At 34.7% G+C, this 15510-nt stretch overlaps 2 protein-coding genes across 2 annotated transcripts; both read left to right on the top strand.

Moving 5' to 3' along the window:
* The first annotated feature begins 688 nt into the window (after positions 1-688).
* Positions 689-13305, top strand: LOC124373326 (UDP-glycosyltransferase UGT5-like). The gene is made up of 3 exons (XM_046831704.1): positions 689-811; positions 11630-11876; positions 13196-13305. The coding sequence occupies exons 2-3, from the start codon at positions 11639-11641 to the stop codon at positions 13303-13305; spliced, it is 348 nt and encodes a 115-aa protein (XP_046687660.1). The 5' UTR covers positions 689-811; positions 11630-11638.
* A 174-nt stretch (positions 13306-13479) lies between these two features.
* On the top strand, positions 13480-14814 carry LOC124373325 (UDP-glucuronosyltransferase 2A3-like). Its single transcript, XM_046831703.1, has 2 exons — positions 13480-13696; positions 14514-14814. The coding sequence occupies exons 1-2, from the start codon at positions 13506-13508 to the stop codon at positions 14812-14814; spliced, it is 492 nt and encodes a 163-aa protein (XP_046687659.1). The 5' UTR covers positions 13480-13505.
* Positions 14815-15510: the final 696 nt, after the last annotated feature.

Below are 15510 nucleotides of genomic sequence, written 5' to 3'. Positions count from 1 at the left end.
AAGTTATATAAAATTAATAGAAAACTAACATTTATAAAACAATACAGTTTTTGAAAGTTTATACTGTTGGGCAAAATAAATTACCTTTTTCACAAATAAAGTAAAAAAAAAAACAAATAAATTATTAACATTGACTATTAAATTAATTTCCTTGTAAATACCAAATGTAAAGTCGTGCATAATATATTAAACGTCAAAAATTGACCAACAAGAGGCTGAAGTTGTTTATTCGTGAAGGTAATTAATTTCATTTTAATGAAGATAGCGAGGTCATTACTGGACGTAATTAATACACACCAAGCGTAAAGTGATGGGACAGTACTGTAATGTAAAATAGCAATGTAATTTATTAATAGATATTACTACTTTATTTTTATTTGAGTGTCTGATTTATTAATTTGATATTAAAACGGATTGCAATTAAATAAATTTTAGATATGAATATATATATATATAAATAAAAATATGTTTAATTATTTTAATAGATGTAACAATAAATTACATGCAACATACTAAAATATTAGCAGTGATGCAAATATTGTATGGCACTGATTGAATATTTATTTTTTACTTTGTATTTTATATATTTTTTAGTAACATGATATAGCAGAATCAAAAACCACTCAGCTGTTCAATTGTTAGGTGTTATGTAATAGTCATGGTTAAAAAAGCCAGAAAGAAAGACATTGTTGAAATCGAGAGTGAGGAGGGGAGTAATCAGTAATCATACAACTTTGGCCTGATTTTGGCTCATTCATTCGTAGAATGGATGGACTTACTCCAATAGTTGCTCTCAGCTGGTGGATAACAGGTGAGTAATTCTGTGTCAACATGTTGGTGTAATGTTCAATAGTTTTTAAACTGATAAATATTTGTAAAGCATTTTGACTTCATACAAAACTATTTCATTTTTTCTTTTTACTTGATAAATTGTTTCTTCAAAAAGCAAGAAAAATTTAAACATTTATTTATTATATATTATTATTTTTTATTTATTTGTGTTTATTATTTGTTTGATACTGATTTTATTTAATATTCTTCACAGTCATTAATTGTTATTTAGAAGCCAACAAATTATATAATTTAGTTACGTTATTACAAATTGAATCAATTTTAAATTATATGAAAATTATTTATTTATTTCTATTAATAATTTTTATCAACAGATACAATATAGCAGTTACTATTTTTATATTTAAAAAAATGCAACATATAAACGTGAAAGACATCAAATTAAAATAATAAACAATTATTGATTTTAATATTACAATTAAAAATTAAAATTAGCTTGGCATATTAAAATAAAACTTTCTGAAATTTGTGAAATTATTTCACAACTTAAGTGTTACAGTCACTTTCTTTCTAAGTATATTATTAGTTTAGAAAATCTCAGCTTAAAATTATGTCAATAAATAATATACTTAGATCTATAATCCTTCACTGCATTAAATCATTTTCAATCAATATCAGTAGATAACTTCAAACATATCAAATTGTGATTTATATAAAAGAATTATAATGTATTATAATATATATTTATTAGTTACATAAAATGTTTTTATTAGTATATATTTTCTTATAACTTACCAAATTGTACTAAATTTCTTCAGAATCCTATTTTCACCAGAAACTTTATGCATGCAATAGAGTTTGTATTTTTTTTAGGTGTGACAAGTTACGGAGGAACAATGTGAGCGTCTGTATCAGACTGTTTGAGATAGTTGAGTTGGTTATGCTAATGTTATCAATCAGTAGTGTCAGAATTGACAATGGTTCCTCATGATAAAAATAGAAAACACAACTCTAAAAATAAACATTCTTTAATAGTTTATTTTAAATAATTCAGCTCTAAACAATTACCATAATATGAGGCGTCCCATGCCAAAACTCGCCTTATCCACTTTTTTCCGAAATTGAGTTAGCACTGGGAGGTGGAATCTATCCTCAAGTGCACCCTTTATTCATAATGCCTCTCATGTCCTACCTTCTCCAGATTTAATTGTTTTAAGTTTTAATTTTATTTGTCTCTCTTCCCAAACTTAACAACCCTTGTACAGAAAACATTTACTGCAACGTCACACAGACTCACTGGACTGGATTCCCTTGGGTAAATCCCTATATGTTTTTTATAGAAATTTTGTGCTAAAACTGGTCTTTTCCTGTTAAAACTATCGTAGAAAATGCAGTGTCAAAGCAAAACTTGCTTTTTCCAACGCATCTGTCATGCCTAAACTGGTCTAATCCAACTGGCCAATCTCAGCTCAGCTGAAAGGTCACGTGATCACACAGCTTGCACCCATTTTGTGCGTCTTATACTCTGTCAAAGAAGCCACTATTGCTGTATTAACTTTCTGTTTATTTCATTAAACAATACTGTTCATTTTATTTAATAACAGGTCTAATATGGATAGTTGTATAATATCTCCGGCAGAAAAGGGAAAAGGTAGGAAGAAGAAGGCAGACCCTGAAAACTGGAAAAGAACAATAGCAAAATGCCAAAGGTCATTTAATTACAGATGAAATGCCCAGGGAAAAACGCGGTGGTGACAAAATGTCACAGAGATACACTGCGAAAAAATTATCAGTCAGACATTTTATTGAAGGATTAAAAAAAACCGCACAGAAACACACTACTGCAGAGGAAAGTCACAGGCTCGGCAGTACTTGGCCAGAGATTTAAGTATAAGTAAACTTTGGAGGATTTACAACAATCAGTCCGTGAAATGAGTTAAAAGTGAAGAAAACATTTTTCCCGATCGCTGTTTTGTTTAGAATACAATATTAGATTTGGCACTCCAGTGACAGATGCATGTTCTACTTGCATTTCATACAAATAAAAGTTGAAAACTGCAAAGGATCCTGGTTATAATCAAAGGCATTGATTGCATTACATGTTCAGAAATTACGTTCAAAAGCGTTCTTTAAGCTTCGGAATAATGCTGAAGGAATGCAAATATTTAGTTTTTGACCGTCAGAAGAAACTTAGTAATTCCCAAAGTACCGGACCAATGTGCCTACTATTGTAGACAACTTTATACCTACAATTGTACCATTATCAAAGGTTCGTCCAAAGAAAAATTTACTAAAGGCAATGTACATATTTACACTTGGAATGAAATTGATTACAGCAAGTCATCCAATGAAATAGCTTCTGCAGTCCATGATTGTTTAATCAAAACTGACCTGTCTGATACATCTTTAATCAGGCTTTGTGTTGATGGTTGCGGTGGTCAAAATCGCAACTCTACTATGATGTTTATGTGTGCTCATTATTTACTAAATAGTGCTCCGAGAAATGTGAAGAAAATATAACTTGTTTTTCCAGTCAGAGGGCATTCCTTCCTGTCATCAGATAGGATTTTTGGTTTAATTGAAAAATCCATCAGGAAAATGCCAGTTTATCTATGAACCTGATACATATACTGAGATCTTCAACAGACATGGAACAGTTAGAAAACTAGGTGAAGATTGTCAAGTGCTAGACTGGAAAACTGTGCCGTGCCACAGCAGTTGTGAAAAAACCAGCACAGTGGCATTTCAAATTTTCAATGTGCAAACGGTTCATACTTTCACGAGCCAAGTCAACTAATAAAGTTCTGATCAGAGGTGAAGTATCGTATCAGTCTGACATAAACAATCCGAGGTCAGTCATGAAGAAAGGTAAAACTTTAAAGGACATATTTGTTAATGAGGTTCCACGAGGTGCTATGGTTAAGCCAGTTAAGATAAGTGATGTCAAAAAACTACTTATCAGTCACTTTGGTGATCATTGGTTTGATAATCCATCAACGAACTATTTGAAGAATGTTCTCAGTACGTATGATGAAGCTGTTGTTGGAACCAATGAGGACGAGGATGAGGAGCCTTACTGTTGTCAGGAAGAAGAAAGTGAAGATGTATTGGTTTGAACCACTGGAGGACTAGTGAACACTTTACGCCACATGTTAAATATAATTATTGACCTTTTTTGTATTGATTAATAAATGTTTGAGCATAATTTTAACAGTGTTTATTAATTTGGTTCAGCCTTTCCACTGTAAACAGATATTACAAATAATTTTCGGTGGAAGCAAAGCTGGTTTTATCTTATCTGTGTTGGAGCAAAACTTGCCTTACCCCAATAGTCGTGGCCAAACTCGCCTTCTCCATTTTTTAAATGTAAATAGCTTAATTTCTTCAAAACATCCTCTATTTACACAATACGATTTTTTGACGAGTTTTTTTCTTATTTTAAGAGTTGTTGTCATAAAGATATTCCAAGGCATTATTTAAAAATTCATTTTTTATGTTTCCTGAAAAATTTGCTGGAATGGAGAAGACGAGTTTTGACATGGGACGCCTCATATTATGTTATGTTATGAATAGTGACGTATTAGACTTTGTAATAGCATCCAGCTGTACAGCAGAAGCACACAGTACAGAGCGAGGTCACAGACGGGAGCGGTGACCCAGCATCTGCTGACAGTGCAACCTCAGCACCTGACCACACACAACTGCTCTGCCTCGACCACCTTGCTAGCTGTGATAATTATTCATTCTAGCAAATCCTATACTCAATCCTATACACCTCAATACCAGCCAGCACTTGGTTGGTTGGAGTGTATTAATATTTTAATCTGATTGACTACTTTATTCTGACTGAAGCAATCAGCCAAAGCTCCACCAAAAAACTGTATTAACATTTTAATCTGATTGACTACTTTATTCTGACTGAAGCAATCAGCCAAAGCTCCACCAAAAAACTGTATTAATATTTTAATTTGATTGACTATTCTATTCTGACTGAAGCAACCAGCCAAAGCTTCACCAAAAAACTGTATTAATATTTTGATCTGATTGACTACTTTATTCTGACTGAAGCAATCAGCCAAAGGTCCACCAAAAAACTGTATTAATATTCTAATCTGATTGACAACTTTACCAACATAACCGGAGAAGCCAGTCAAATCTCAACAAAACACTGAAAATATCTGACCTTGGTGCAGTAATAGACACACCAGCTGAATATACACTCACTGTCCTTAGACATAAACAACACTCTATAATGTGCACTGCATTGTTGACAGGGGAATCGTTAGCCTAATTCAACACCGAATTTAAACTGCTACAATTTTTATCATCTGGCCTCAAGAATTATTCAATGACCTCAAGAAATTTGACATAGTTATATACCAGCTTTATTATATATTTCATTTATACATTTCTATAATTTACATACCATTAAAATGCCACCAACTAAATATCCTTGTGGTACATGTACTTATTGGGGTCAAGTATTCTGGAATAAAGTGCACGGGCCACTGCCAAATGTGGTACCATGCAGAGTGTGTAAATATTTCTAGAAAGAACCTCACAAAAATGTCAAAGCCAGATGTCGAGCCCTGGATTTGCAGTGACTGCAAAACAGTATATACCCCAGCTAGATCTCCCAACAAAAAAATCTCATCTCCACAAAGTAAATCTTCCCCAGGCCCTGAAAGCTTAGCTGTTATTCAAAAGAAAATTCAACTTTTTGATGAACAAGAGGGCCAGGACTTGGAAACCTCCCTGGCACTAGCTGCTGAGGCAGGCAGTCTTCTTGTTCAGGAAAATGAGGAACTTAAACAGGAACTGCACAATAGCAGAACCGAAAACGCTAATCTGCAAACTGAAGTATGCAGATTGAAAACTGCTTTGAAAGATGCCGAAGACCTGGAGGATGTTCTGAAACTCTCTGAAAATACAAATGCAACTCTACAAGATAGAAATCAAGAACTCCATCTCGAAACCCAACATCTAAACAGAAAATTAAACCAAGAAATGTGTCTAAAAGAAGAAATCATTATCCAAGCGGAGAGCGACAAGCATATGTTAAACAGCACTATTAACGACTTACAGAGACAACTGAAAGAAAACTCTTTTAAGTTCGAACAAGACACTATTTTTACTTAAAACTCAAATACAAAGTTCATCTTGTACAGAAGAACACTTAAAAAAGGAAATTGAAACCAAGAATGATAACCTTATGACCTTACAGACGGAGTACGACCTCTTATGCAGGAAACTGAAGGATCAAGAGGAAAAAATCAAATCCTGCATATCAACCTTCCTTACCAATGTGAAAAATAATTTTTCATCTGACATCTCACTACTTGGCATCAGTTCTACAAATGAAAAACAGGCAGTAGGTGTAAAACAAAAAGGTTATGCTGAAATCATGACCCAAGAAACTACAAGGGAAGTCAGCCAAACTCCTTTCAAAACACAGAACCCGGACATGACCAGGAGAGACAGCCAAACTCCTTCTGAAAAAACTGAACCAGGATATGACCAGGAGAGACAGCCAAACTCCTTCTAAAAAAACTGAACCAGGAAATGACCAGGAGAGACAGCCAAACTCCTTTTAAAAAACTGAACCAGGATATGACCAGGAGTGACAACAATAGATTAGAACCTGACACGGCCACAAATAAGCAGTCCTCACTTAGGAAAATCACAACACACCATCCCCCCCTAAATGCAAGACTACGATCACACAATGAAACAATAGAGGAGTTCTTCAACAAAAACATAGACCACTACAGGCAAATCATTAATAGTTACCCAAGCAGAGCGACAACCATGGTTCTGGAGAACAGTACACAACCTCGAAGTGATCAAAAGGAATCATCTTTTTTAGACTTGAGCACTTCAAAGCAAGGCAGACAAAAATCTCAAAAAAAGGAAGACTTGCCATCCTGCATCAAAACATAAGAGGACTACAAAGCAAATCCCATCGCCTCCTTCACTTAGCGGAGCTGGAAAAACTCAATGTCATCATCTTAACAGAGCATGGACTCCGACAAAACCAGATAGAGTCCATTAAATGGTTACCTGGCTTTGAACTAATAGCCCACTACAGCCGCACCCATCACAGACTTTGGAGGTGTAGCTATCTTTGTAGAAGATGCTCTACAAGCTTATGTTGAGGAGGTTGATGTGTCACAATATTGCCAAGAACTTTCATGTGAGGTCGCAATGATCAAGATAATTTTTAAGAAAGACATTACTTACATCATAGGCACATATAGATCACCTGATAGTAACTTAGAAGATACAATAGCCACATTAACTCGTATAATAGATTACACTCATGTCGAAAATAAACATCTCATTATCATGGGAGATATAAATGTTGATATACTGGAGCCAGACAGAAACACAGCAAAATTAAACGAAATGCTCGCTTACCATAATATTCAAAGAGTTGATCTGCCAGCCACAAGAATTACTCCTATATCAAAATCATCTATAGACTGGATTGCTTCCAATATGATCACTGAAGCACTTGACATATCAGTCTTTAACACTGGACTCTCTGATCACACAGCCCAGAAGTGCACTATCACCAACTTAGAGGAAATAAAAACACCTAAATCAGTGCACAGAGCAATTGGAGGAAGAAACTTGGATGAGCTGAAATGGTTGTTAATAAATGAAAGGTGGGAAAAAGTGTATACATCTTTAAACTCAGAGGAAGCTTACAACAACTACAGAACCACGGTAACAATAGCTCTGGACACTGCTTGCCCTCTTAAAACTGCCAGGACTAAAAAGACCAAACCTAAACACTTTGCAGATGCAGAAGCATTAATTCTGAAGAATGATTACCTAGCTTACCTCAACCAGTTTGAAACCACAGGAAATCTTGCTGACAGAATCAAAGCGACAGACTTAAAAAAAAAGTATGACCAAAGACTGAAGACCCTAAGAAGTCAAAGAATCGCAGATCAAATTACCAACTCCCAAAATAAGTCAAAAACAATCTGGGAAACGATTAATAGTGTCCGATCAAAAAAACAAGACACCTTACCTCAGCTCAAACTGACCATCAATGGACAACTTATTGAAGACACATATGCTGTAGCTGAACAGTTCAATGATTATTTTGCCAACATTGCAAAATACACCATTGATCGTAATAATGGCACTGCCAGGAGACCAGTTGAACTCCCTGGAGGGACTCACACCAGTGAACTCAGATCATTAAGACCCACAACCCAAGAGGAGTTAAGATCAATTATTAAAAGCTTAAAATCCAAAAACTCAGCAGGAATTGACGACATATCCACAAAAGTACTAAAGCACTGTGCAGAAGAACTAATTTGCCCCCTCACTGACATCTTCAATAAAATCTTTCAATGAAGGCCACGTTCCCTCCGCTTTAAAAAATATCCAAAATATATCCAAAATTTAAGACTGGTAGTAGAACAGAATTAAGCAACTATAGGCCCATATCCTTACTCCCAACGGTCGCAAAACTCTGTGAAAAAGTAGTACTCACCAGGCTTCTAGAACACTGTACACTCAACAACCTGATAACAAGCTCTCAGCATGGGTTTGTCAAAGGTAAATCAACTACCACAGCAATGATTGAATTACTAGAATCAGTAATTGACAGCTTAGAAAATGGGAACCTAACTACAGCGATCTTCCTCGATTTCAGCAAAGCGTTCGACTGCTTAGGACACGACCTCATACTGAAGAAACTGAATGCACTGGGTGTGTAACAGCAACGGCCCTAAAATGGTTTGAGAGTTACCTCAAAGACCGTAGTCAAGTAGTTGAAATTAAGTCTACAGTAAAAGGAACCACCAAGGCATTTCTGGTCGCAACCTCTGCCAATCCAAAGAGGTGTGCCCCCAAGGATCTGTGCTGGGCCCAGTGCTGTTCATTCTTTTTACTAATGACCTCCCAGAATACTTAAGTGAATACACTAAAACTTTGATGTACGCAGACGACACAACTTTAATCCTCGACAACCATTCTCCTGAAAATCTGTGCCTGAATGCTTATATTGCTGTCAATATGGCATATCAATATTGTGATGGAAACGACTTAGTGGTGAACCCCTCCAAAACTAGCCAATTAGGATTTGGAAGAAGATCAGGGCAAATAAACTCCTTACCAGAAGTGAACTTAGTTGACCAAACCAAATTCCTTGGGGTTTTAGTTGACTCTAACTTATCTTGGACCCCTCATATTGACCAGCTATGTAACAGACTGAACTCAAGCTTGTATGCCCTCAAGCAGATCAAAGCTATCGGAGATCTGACTACTGCACGCACTGCCTACTTCGCTCTGTTTGAGACACACATAAGATATGGACTGGCTGTATGGGGAGGAACCTCAAAAACCAACATGAACAGAATTCTAATCCTCCAAAAAAGGCAATTAGAATCCTTGCAAACCTTCATCCCCTGGAAAGCTGCAGAGAGGCCTTTCCAACCCTAAATATCTTGACTGTGACAGCTCTCTATATCCAAGAACTCGTGATGTACGTGGACGGAGAAAACCTTACAAGGCTTGAAGACATTCACTACTACAACACACGCAACTCAACAATGTACCAACTTCCCACTCACCACCTAACGCAGTATGAGAAGAAACCGACCTACATGGGAAGAAAGCTGAGCAACTGCCTACCAACAGAAATACGGACGAAGAAGGGAAAAGAACTGAAGACTGCACTCTGGAAACTACTCTCTCAACGGGCCATCTATACACTTCAAGAATTCTATCTGGATGTCTCAAACTATCAGACAAATCATGAATTTTGATGCTATCGATTATTATTATCACATAAATGTAATAACTTACTTTTTGACACTATCTCTGTACTTGATGTATATGAATAAAGAAACTTTTGACTTTGACTTTGAAAATATATAAAGAATATTGTGTTCTTTAATACAGTGACGCATATAGGATTTGAGTTTCGGGGCTAAACTCTTCAATTAAAATTTATGTGGGTTGGGACAATAGGTTGACTTTGCCTTTTTGAACATTATACATTCAAGATACGAGCTATACTAAACTTAGATTGATTTGGAAAAAGGATCCCATTAACAAGAAATCGTGCTGAACATAAAATCTTCTACTTCTACATGCCTTCATAATACACAGTAGCCTATTTCTCTTCTTTTAATCCATCTAAGATATGGCCCAAATGTATAGGGTGATATAACAGCAACAAATCAAGAAAGAGTTCTGACCATCCAGAAAAAATCTATAAAAACTAGCAGGTCTACATCACATGGTAAATTGTAAAGATGCTTCCAATATCTTGAAATTCGTGACAATAGTTGCTCTATTCATACTAGAAGTTGTTAATTATGCTGATGTAGAAGATCTGGTAAGAAACATAAATATCCACTGTTAAAGTACCAGAAATGGTGAATAATATAACCTGCCAGCACACCATTTGAAGCTATATGAATGTATCATTCTATATCGCCAGGAAACTTCACAAGCCACTACCACAAGAACTGCAAAACAAAAGAGGGCTCACACTAAAATAACTGCTCAAAGAATGACTCATGGGCTGACCTTTTTACTTTCGTCAATAATTAATTTTTCCAAGGAACTTTCGAAAACATATCTGAGTCCACCATAAAATTCTATTTTAACGCTCTATTTGTAATCTTGATAATAATTAGTAAATATGATTCTTATTTTAATTTACATAATCAATTGTATAAACCTATTCCGTATCTAACTTATTGATATATATTATGTACAGTAACAAATTTATTTATTTTCCTTGATATTTTATAAATAATGATCGTCTATGGGAACACTTTCGAATTGGGGACCCAGTAATGGAATTTCTTTGTTTGGAAAATATGCTATGCATCTTAACCAAAAAGGCAACGAATAATGCCAAATTTAAGTTAACATAAACTGTTTTATTTGTACATATTTCTATATCCTTAAATGCGTTAAAATTACAAATGTGTTAATTACTAAATAATGATGACTACCAGCCAGTGGTGAGATCATGGGAAGAAGTAACCAACCTCACACTCTATGACATGTGACTGCAAAAAGCTGGCAAATCCAACAATTGGAACTCCAAAAAAAAATGTTATAGAAAGTGTTCTTATTAGTACAAGTTTTAGGTATCTGTGCGCGCTGAAAGAAATACATTAGGCATGTTACAAAAGCCTAATATTGCTACACATAACGTAGCTATGATGGAAAGGGTTGATTCAATGTAACCTTGTTCCAATGTAAAGTTTGCTCCAGTACAACTTCCTCTTCCTGATGCTGTCACAGACTTAGAGGAATTAAGAGGAAGGTAAACTTGAGAAAACGCAACGTTCACATTGGTATTGTTAAAACTAGCATTGAAATTTTAAAACACATTAAAGTCAGAGGCCAAACTAGTTTTCCAGTGAGTAACTCAATGAAATCTGATTTGTGTATGTCTGTACGCACAATAAGAGTTTAATGAGTTCACCTAGAAGGTTTAAATTTAGCGTAACACTCTAACCCTACTACCTCTTTAATTAAAATTGGTAAGCATAGGTTTATTGGTATTTTTCATTACTGTTTGATAAAAAGTGACTCTGGTTATAATCGTCTTGTGTGTAAACCATGTTGGCATAAGGAACACAGAATAAACAAATTCGTATACAGAGTACATTGTGAATGTTAATCATATGACTTTTTCAGTGACTCAACCAAAGTGAGAATACTACTTTCTTGGATTGGTTGGTTTCAAACGAAGCTCACACGTTTTACCTCAATCTGCAAGATTATTTTTATAACTACAATAAACTTTGTTTGAACTTTAAACACCTCACAAGAGTTTATATTTTTTTTCCAGGAATCAAACATGAAGTCGGTTTTCCTGTGGCTTCTTCTCCTTAATGCGATAGGCTGCAGTTTCAGTGCCAGGATACTGGCCATGACACCTTTCCATGGTAAGAGTCACTATATCTTTGTGTCTGGGATCCTTAAAGCCTTGCATCAAAGAGGACACCATATAGTCGAGTACAGTCCCTTCCCTCCCAGTAAACCTTTGGCTAACTACACCCACGTGGAGATCCATACGGAATTGGAAAAGGAATTTCGTAAGTTTACTTAATAAGTAAATAAGTTTATTTCGTACTTAGGTATGTATATTATTTTATTTATATTAATTTGGCTATGCAAATGCTATGAGGAGGTATGACATTCAATTTCAAAATTTACACAGCTAGAAAAATTCTGGTTGTATGGACGTAGCCAGCGAGGGGGTTCAAGGGGTCTGGACCCCTCCTCCAAATTTTCAATTGTTTCAATTACGTTTTTATCAAACTATTATTATTAATATTATTATTTAAATAGTTCAGTATTACTGAAACATACTGCTGTACGATTATCCTTAACACAGATACGGGTCAAGGACTGTTTAAGGAACAAAATGGGGCCTTACTTTCTGTCTACTTTGGGAAATATCAGTTGTCTTGACCACCCAAACTTGGTTCTTTAGGCTTCGTTCTTGTTTGTTGTGCATTATATTACGGTAAATAACAGAAACAGGAAAAAAAATTACAAAATAAAGGTGAACAAAGGACTTTGTTGAAGACAAATTCTGGGCCTTCTGCTGTTTATACCAGACTAAACAATATATAAACTACTATCCATATAGTTTTATTACTTGGATAGTAAATTAAAAATCTTGATTATTTTTGAATCATTAAAAATAAACAGGATTTTAAAATTAATTATTAATAATAATGCAACATTTAACTTGTCACAGATTAATAAGTAGAAAAATATAATCACAAAGGTTACACTTTTATGGACTAATGTATATTTTTACATTGTATTTTGGCGTTTTCATTTTGTAGGTTAAATAATGTTCCCTTTTCTGTTTCTTCATTTGTTGTTCTGTTTGTTCTGTATACAGATGACACTACCACTTTAAATTTTAGTAAAGATTTGGATGATGTCAAATGGTTAGCTCAGAACCCGCTTCCAGATGATTCTGATGGGTTTGGTTCAAACGGTTCAGTACATGACATGTACACAACACGTTTCAAGGACTAGATTTTCTTTTGAATATATAGTGTTTCATAAAAAGTTTTAAAATGATATGCCATATTATGAAATAGTGGCAAAATTTAGAAATTCTAAGTTACATTTTTATTTGTCATTAAAATGTAGGTGAAGACTCCCGTTACGTTTATTACCTGTTCATTTAGCGCTTATGAGATACCAATGGCGGCATAGTTAGATGGATAACCTGTATATTAAGGTGTAAGTATGTGTTGTATGTTGAATTAGATTTTAGAATAGACTAAAGAAGTGCGTATTGTTATGTAAATAGAGGTTAGTTTAGGATTAATATAGTAATTGTTGTCTATTATATTTGTAACAATGTAACAATGTGGTGTTCTTGTTCAAGAAAAATGGACATTTGAAGAATTCTTACAAGCCGCAAAAATGTCCAACAGCTTGTGGCCCCAACCCTTTTATATTCCTAAATATCTGGTGGATGACAAACCCAATGTGTAAGGAAATCTTTCAGCAAGAGAGCATAAAGAAAAATATTAATGTAACAGTGATATAAGTAATTTTAAAATCAGTTAAGATGTAAAATGTTAACATTCTCAGTCTACAAAACTGAGATATTGTGGTTGTTTCAAAATTGAGAGTTCAAGCTTATTCAAAATTTGAAATTGCAGCTCACCCCAACTGTGTCTTGTTCATGACACATGGAGGAGCGTTCAGCCAACAGGAAGCCATCCATGCAGGAGTACCAACTGTTGGTATTGCATTTTTTTGGAGATCAGCCCGCCAATGTCAAGTTTGCAGAGCACCGCGGTATTGGTGTCAGACTAGCATTTGACAACATTTCAGAGGAATCTATCTCTACAGCAATTAACAAGGTTTTGACAAATCCCAAGTAAGTAAATAATAATTTATGCAAATATTTAAACTCCAGAAAAAGGCAATAAGAATCACCTGTGGTCTTTTGCGACTCTTGCAGAAACTTCTTTCAGATCAATAACCTATTGACATTTCTTTTAGGAGCTCTCACACTTTTAAAAAGGAATTGTAATGTTTTCCAAAATCATTTAACTACTTCCTATCCATTGGAAATTGGTGACTAATTGACTAGACCATGCCACAATGCCTTTTCTCAAAAACATGTAATTTGCAATAATATCAAACTCTTCAATGTTTTGCCTCTATTTCTTGTCAGAGACTGACATGGCTAGGTTTAGGCAGTCATTGAAATCCTCTCTGCTGCATGAGGAATACTACTGTATTTTAGACTTTTAAAATGATCACAGAGATTAAACAATATTTAAATATTTAGTTTAGTTTATTTTGAACATTATGAACCTATGCTATAATAAATTTACTTTCACAATTGCCTGTGACATTTTTTTTGGTATATAAAAATCTAAATGTAAACAAAGAATCCCAAAATTTGCATTGGTATTGACTCTTTATTGCAAACTAGTTATGGAATTCACAGAAAGAAGTATTGTTATTATAAACAATAATTCAAACAAAAGTATTTAAATATTTCAATTCCTATTTCATAAATGGGGATACTTTTTTTTTCACTACAATCTATTTCTAAGAAATAACATCTATAAAGTCCTTTTCATACTATACACATGCTAAGGTGGTAATTGAAGTATGGAGTATATATACTTTCGTATTGCTTTAGTTTTATATGTATTTTGAGAAATGATCAAGTTTTGTTCTAGGTACAAAGAGAATGCTCAGCGACTATCTCGGATATTTCACGATAGACCAATGTCCTCAGCTGACTCAGCAGTGTTCTGGGTGGAGTATGTGCTGAGGCATGGAGGAGCTCATCACCTGAGATCTGCTGCCACACAACTGTCCTGGTACCAACTGGCTCTCCTGGATGTCCTGGCAGCTATCGTGGCTGTCATTGTCATCCTGTTTTTGGTCCTGTGGAAGCTTCTGTCTTTAGTCTGTGGTAGGAAAGGACATAAACATGTTTCCACAAGTAAGAAGAAAAAACTAATCAACTTGGGTTAATTTGAGTGCTTTGAAATGTAATTGCGAATTAATTCCAATACTGAAAAAGTGGAATTAATAGGTTGCAGGAGTACCTCATATCCTTGCTTATTTATTGATTAGGATCGGAGGCACGTAAAAGGGTCTTATCTAGTGACTTGCACGGATTTAAAATAATTGTTATTGATGGTTTTTTTCGGTGAATATTGTATAATTTCCGATCACAATTATTTTATTATTGAGATACATTTTCTACTATGTTATTAACTTGTGATAATTTTATACTGTGTTTTAATGTAAATGTTTAATAATTACTGTACTTATATGGGTAATACCATGGCCCTTTTTTAAACAATATCGGTTTATGTAACGTGTTGATCAGATCATTCACAGCCTTGAACATGGCTTATCAGTACTGCCACTCAAATGACTTGGTGGTAAATCCAGACAAAACTAGTCAAGTCGCATTTGGGAGAAGATGTGATGAAGTACCAACAATACCCGACGTGGAAAGAAACACACCAAGCTAAATATTTAGGAGTCATTGTTGATGAGGGATTTACCTGGTCACAGCATGTAGACAATCTTCTCTCCAAATTAAATTCCTCCCTTTATATGATCAAACGTACAAAATCTATAAGCGACATATCTACTGCGAAAATTGCCTACCATTCCTTGTTTGAAACTCACATCAGGTATGGCCTAATGATATGGGGA

This window comes from Homalodisca vitripennis, unplaced genomic scaffold (assembly GCF_021130785.1).
Source record: "Homalodisca vitripennis isolate AUS2020 unplaced genomic scaffold, UT_GWSS_2.1 ScUCBcl_5319;HRSCAF=11991, whole genome shotgun sequence".
NCBI lineage: Eukaryota > Metazoa > Arthropoda > Insecta > Hemiptera > Cicadellidae > Homalodisca > Homalodisca vitripennis.
The sequence above is the reverse complement of the archived record's forward strand: the minus strand, read 5'-3'. Positions and strand labels throughout refer to the sequence as shown.